The sequence below is a fragment of the Ahaetulla prasina genome, chromosome 5 (genome assembly GCF_028640845.1).
Source record: "Ahaetulla prasina isolate Xishuangbanna chromosome 5, ASM2864084v1, whole genome shotgun sequence".
NCBI classification, from domain to species: Eukaryota; Metazoa; Chordata; class Lepidosauria; order Squamata; family Colubridae; genus Ahaetulla; species Ahaetulla prasina.
In genome coordinates this window covers 4,230,459-4,236,772 of record NC_080543.1, presented here as the reverse complement: position 1 = coordinate 4,236,772, position 6,314 = coordinate 4,230,459, and the positions used below count along the sequence as shown (strand labels likewise).

General features: G+C 46.4%; 1 protein-coding gene across 1 annotated transcript in view; it reads right to left on the bottom strand.

Annotated features, from left to right (window-relative positions):
* Positions 1 to 4,806: 4,806 nt before the first annotated feature.
* Positions 4,807 to 6,314, bottom strand: part of GDPD4 (glycerophosphodiester phosphodiesterase domain containing 4) — a 27,019-nt gene continuing 25,511 nt past the window's right edge. The window contains exon 13 of the mRNA XM_058185113.1: positions 4,807 to 4,893. Within this exon, the coding sequence (XP_058041096.1) occupies positions 4,807 to 4,893 (87 nt within the window). The remainder of the gene's footprint in view (positions 4,894 to 6,314) is intronic.

Sequence of the window (6,314 nt, the reverse complement as noted above, 5' to 3'; positions counted from 1 at the left end):
CCCGTTGCAACTTCTTTTTCCTTTTCCACCTGGAATGAAATATTTGCACCATTCATCGCACCTGCCCTCCCCACTGTGCGCAACCTTGAGAAAATTACAACCACAAAAATATCTCCTAAACCAGGGGTCTCCAAACCTTGGCCGCTTTAAGACTTGTGGACTTCAACTCCCAGAATTCCTCAGCCAGCCAAGCTCAAGCTGGCTGAGGAACTCTGGGAGTTGTAGTCCACAAGTCTTAAAGTGGCCAAGGTTTGGAGACCCCTGTCCGAAACGTTCACGACAAAAATGTTTACAGGTGGGATTAGTCACTCCCTATCTAAATGCGCAGGGATTTGCTACAATTGGATAGTCTCACAGCGTTGTGGCCCACCAGCAGCCAGCACAACTGGCAGCAGATTCGGACAGTGAGGAGGTTGGGGAGGAACATGGGCCAGTCCTGGAGTCTGGGGAAGGTCTCGGACGAGGGCTCTGCGTCGGAGGCAGAGAGGGGGCCAGGGCCGTCTGACAGTTATCAGCTGCCTTCGGAGTTGGACATCAGTGAGTCAGAAGAACAGCTGGAGCCTGTTCCCAGTGTGCGCATATGCAGAGTTGCCAGATGAAGGGAAGAGCTAAAGAACAAGGGTCGGCTTGGGAGTAAGGCCACAAGTGGACAATGAATTACAGGGGCCTCTGGTGGCTCAGACTGCTAAGACAGTCTGTTATTAACACAGCTGCTTGCAATTACTGCAGGTTCAAGTCCCACCAGGCCCAAGGTTGACTCAGCCTTCCATCCTTTATAAGGTAGGTAAAATGAGGACCTAGATTGTTGGGAGCAATAAAAAGCTGACTTTGTATATAATATACAAATGGATGAAGACTATTGCTTGACATAGTGTAAGCCGCCCTGAGTCTTCGGAGAAGGGCGGGATATAAATGCAAATTTAAAAAAAAATGGCTCCTCCCAGAGGAAATAAAAGAGGAGCGAAAGGGGAGTGGAGTTTGCAGGAGACAATTTGTTCGCTTAATTGGTTCGTGACTCTCAGAGACTCCTTGCCAAGTTTTGAAGATATCGGCCTGGCAGCTCTCCAAGCCAGAGAAGGTCTGTGACTGTAAATTCTCCCTTAAAAAGACTTTGCTGGATGTGAATGAGAGGAATTCACAATAACTTAATAAAAAGGGTTTTTGTGTTGGGACAAGGAGTCTGCTTCATGCTTTTGGGAAGCCTAAGTCAGAACGCACAGGACCAAATATGATCCTCGGAGAAGCGATGGGAGATCGCTTTGCTTGTCGCAAGCCACAAATAATCCATGCAGAGAATGACGAAAAGTTCAGGGTCATAAATATATAAACACACAACCAGCCTGGGTGTGGATTTTTCTTTAAAATTGCTAAAACAACGCTGGCGGTCCCAAAGTTGAGCCCACTTAGAAGCCCAGAAGAGCGATCTTCAAGAACTACAGCTAATCCTCGACTTACAACCACAGTTCAGCCCCAAAATTTCTGGTCGCTAAGTGAGAAATCCTCTCAGTGACTTTTGCACCATTTTTACAACTTTTCTGGCCGCCTTCTTTAGGCAATTCCCTGCCGTTGTTCAATTAGGAACAGGGTTGTTCAGCGAATCGGGCTTCCCGCTCGATTTTGCTTGTCGCCAAAGAGGATCACGTCTCTCTCTCTCTCACACACAAACACACACACTGGGACACTGCAGTCATTGTAAATAAAATAAGGGCCTCTGTGGCTCAGACTGGTAAGACAGTCTGTTATTAACAGCAGCTGCTTGCAATTACTGCAGGTTCAAGTCCCACCAGGCCCAAGGTTGACTCAGCCTTCCATCCTTTATAAGGTAGGTAAAATGAGGACCCAGATTGTTGGGGGGGCAATTAAGTTGACTTTGTATGTAATATACAAATGGATGAAGACTATTGCTTGACATAGTGTAAGCCGCCCTGAGTCTTCGGAGAAGGGCGGGATATAAATGCAAATATAAAAAAAAATGATGCCAAGTGTCTAAATTCTGATCACGTGACTATAAGGAGGCTTACAACCGTCATAAATACATGCCAGTTGCCAAGCACCCGAATTTTGAACACATGACGAGGGGATGCAACCATTGTTAAGCGTGAAAAAGAGTCATAAGTCACTTTTTTCAGTGCGGTTGTAATGTCGAACAGTCACTAAACGGAACACTGTAAGTCGAAGACTATCTGTATACAAAACCTTAAACCCCAGTCCTTTCCCTCTTGGTGTTTATGCTGGCTACACAAAACCGAGTGCCGGCAATCCCGGCAAAAAAATTTCTCTCTCAACGCAGGCTAACAAGTCCGTCCGGCAAGGAGACGAATAGTTGTCTGCCACACCTATTCATCTCCGCCCCCTGCCTTTTATCCCCAGAGCCAGGGTGGGGCTTCCTTAGCAGCAGTGGCTCTTCCGTCCCAAGGACCGGCCCATAGATTTCCACTGCTCTCCTCTCCTCTGCCTTCTGCACATTCGCGCGTCAGGCACCGGACCCAGCTGTTCCTCTTTTCCTCATCGGCCACCTCCAGACTTTGGGGTTGTTGACTCTCCACCTGAGGGCTGACGGACGGCCCAGGCCCCACCTCCATCTCTCTCTCTCTCTCTGTGCCAGCTCCATTCCCTCTTCCCCCTCCGAGCTCTCAGGTTGCCTCAGGGGTGAAATCTAAAAATTTTCCCTGCAGGTTCTGTGGGCGTGGCTTAATTGGTGGGCGTGGCTTGGTGGTCAGATGACTGGGTAGGCGTGGCCAATAACAATAAATAATAAAAATAATAAACAAAGTATAAAAAACAATAAGAGGTATCAAAAACCAACTTTCACACTTTACACTCAATAACCGGCTGCGCGGGTTATTGAGGGAGCCGTTCGGAGCTCCCATGTAACACCTATCCTGCGCAGACTGCACTGGCTGCCTGTTGTCTTCCAGGTGCGCTTCAAGGTGTTAGTTACTACCTTTAAAGTGCTCCATGGCTTAGGACCGGGATACCTACGGGACCGTCTATTGCCAACGTCTATCTCCCAACGACCGGTGCGCTCTCACAGAGAGGGGCTCCTCAGGGTGCCGTCAGCCAAGCAATGTCGGCTGGCGGCCCCCAAGGGGAGGGCCTTCTCTGTGGGGGCTCCCACCCTATGGAACGAGCTTCCCCCTGGACTCCGACAAATACCTGACCTTAGGACCTTCCGCCGCGAACTCAAAACCTACTTATTTCGTCTTGCTGGACTCGCTTAAATTTTATATTATTAAATTGATTTTGGGGTTTTTAAATTTTTTAGTAAATTTTAGAGGGAATATTTTTATCTATAAGTAGCCAAATTAAATAGGTTTTTTAAGGGTTGTTTTTAGTTTTGTATTGTTGTCTTCTTTCTGTATTTTATTTGTGGCTGTACACCGCCCTTTGGGAGAAGGGCGGTCTATAAATAAAAATATTATTATTATTATTATTATTACACACACACACCACAACACAACACAACTGACTCACACACAGTGTAAAAGCAGCTGCACTTCACACTTCACACAGCCACAAAAAGCTCAAAAACCAACTTTCACACTTTACACACACACAACTCTCACACACACAAAATGCCACATACAGCTTTCTGAGATTTGGTGTGTTTGTGTAGTTAGAGTGAAACACTACAGAAACACACCAAATCTCAGAAAGCTGCACGAATATTTTATTTTATTATTTTATTTTATTTTATTTTATTTTATTGTGGACTTCCAATCCCGGAGTTCCTCAGCCAGCAAAGCAGGAAGTCAAAGCAAGCTTTTTTTCTTCTTCAGTAGCTGAAGAAAGCTTGGCGTTGCCAGCCCGAAAGGAGCAGTAATTATAGGTAAGTGAGGAGGGGGAATTGGCTGGGCATGGGTGGGGGCTCTTGTAAGTGGGGGCTGTTAAAAAGTGAGTTTAAAAGCCTGTGAGGATCAGGAAACTCCTCTGGGATCGCCAGAGGAGCCTTTTAAAACCTGGGATTTTTTAAAGGAATAGGAAGATGGAATATTGTTTAACTTTGGAGGATAGATAGTAAAATTTAGGAATTTGGATTAAATATTATATTTAAGAGATGGATGTAATGTTGTTATATGGCTAATTAGAATGTAATTGTTATAATAGATATATTTTGGATAAGTTATAGGTGTAATCTTAATAATGTTATTTGATATAAGTAAGGTAAAGTGAAGATTTTAATTATTACAATTGATATATTGGATATTTGTAATATTATTTGTTGTATATAAATGTTAAAGATGTGAAAAGATGGACTATTGTTTACCCTTGAAGGTTGGACAGGAAAATTAAAGAAATTAAGTTGGAAATATGAACTATTCTTGAGAGACTGCTTAAGGAAGAAAGACATTTTAGAAGAACCCTTGGTGAATATTGGAAGATGGAACGTTGTTTTGATATTGATTGATGAAGGTTGGATATTAAAAACTATGTACTTTATTCAAGAACAAACACTAATTCAAACGGAAATTTCTGAGAACTCTAGGAGTGGAATGGTCTGATATATAATGGATTGGAAGAAAAGTATCTTCTTTGTCTCTGGAAGGGGAGTGGAGGTTTTAAACCGGCAGCTGCCATCGCTACCTAATCGGGCGAGCCGGTGCGAACCGGGAGCATTTCACCCCTAGGTTGCCTTGATGCTGACCCCGACTTCCACGCCTCCTCCTCCTCCTTCTTTGATTTGGCTTTTTGGAGGAGCCAGCGGCCGACAGGTCGCAACAGGAGGGGAAAAGGAACAAATATTACAAAAAGCTGAGGGGAAGCACCCCGCCCTGTCCAAATTTTAACGAGGCGCCATCTTGGCATTTACCAGTGGGCGAGAAAGACGAGCGGTATGAAGAACAGGGCCAGCAGATCTGTGGTGACCCAGATGGTTTTGTATTTCTGCGGCGTCTGTAAGAGAAGAGCGAAAAAAAATAATAATAATATGGTGTCAGTTGGCAAGACGGAACAGGGTATCGATACAGGAAGTCCTTGACTTACGACCACAATGGAGCCCAAAGCTTACGTTTAGAATAGAATAGAATAACAGAGAAGAGTGGGGGGGGTCAACTTATTCTCCAAAGCACCAGAGGGCAGGACAAGAAACAACGGTTGGAAACTGATCAAAGAGAGAAGCAACCTGGAATTAAGGAGCAATTTCCTGAGAGTGAGCACAATTAACCAGTGGAACAGCTTGCCACCAGAGGTTGCGGGTGCTCCATCACTGAAGGCTTTTATGAAGAGGCTGGACAGCCACTTGTCTGAAATAGTACAAGGCAGTGATGGTTAACCTTTTCAGCTACGAGTGCCGAAACTGGAGGGCGGCCGAGCGCCAGAACCTGGAAGAAAGCAGTTGGCCAGTGCATATGTGCACGACGGAACCCAGAACACCAGCTGGCAATGGTGTGTGTGCCCACAGAGTGGGCTCTCCCTGCCACCTCTGGCATGCGTGCCATAGGTTCGCCACCATGGGTATAGGGTCTTCTGCTTGAGCAGGGGGCTGGACTAGAAGACCTCCAAGGTCCCTTCCAGATTCTATTTATATTCTAGCCTAGTCTAAATTCTGTTAATCTGTTAAATCCATGCGCTGGAGCGGGGGTCACCAACCTTTCGGGCCTCAGGGACCACTAAATTCATAATTTTAAATCCCGCGGACCGCTAATACGGTCTGCCTAATGATCGGCTGGGTGGGCGTGGCTTGGTGGTCACGTGACTGGGTGGGGATGGCCAACTCAATGTCACTCACGTAGAGGGAAACCTTGCCAGCCTCGACTTGCCCCCTCCCCTCTCAGCCACTTTTTGTCTCCCCACCTGGGCTCCTTAGGGCCCCAACAGGAAGCAGTTGTTGGAGCTAAGCTAAGCCACCAGGAGAAAGAGTTGGCAAAACAGCTGGTTCAGTTCATCTCACTGAGGACTAGGAGCATAGGCTTTCCAAGCAGAGGGGAAGACCTGCAGGAGGGCAAGGCCAGGTGCTGGCGCCTGGAGGCTCAGCGGGCTGAGATGGTCAGTCAGTTCCAGGCCATGAGGCAGTCCCACTGGAACGAGTCCCTCTGGCTCTTCGCCACCAGCGGCTCTTCCCTTCATCCTTCGCCCAAAGCCCCCCAAATCGGAATTTCTGGGGCCCCCTCCGACCCACACAAAAAGACCCCAAAGGGGGAGACTCTCTGCAGCAACACAAACATTCATTGCACGTATCCGGCCCAGGGGCCGTAGTTTGAGGACCTCTGATTTAGTGCAATATAAAAAAAAATGCAAATCCATTGTAGGTAATTCTTTTTTTTTTTCTACAATAGAAGAATGGATATTGAAAGCTACTAACTTGGCTGAGATGG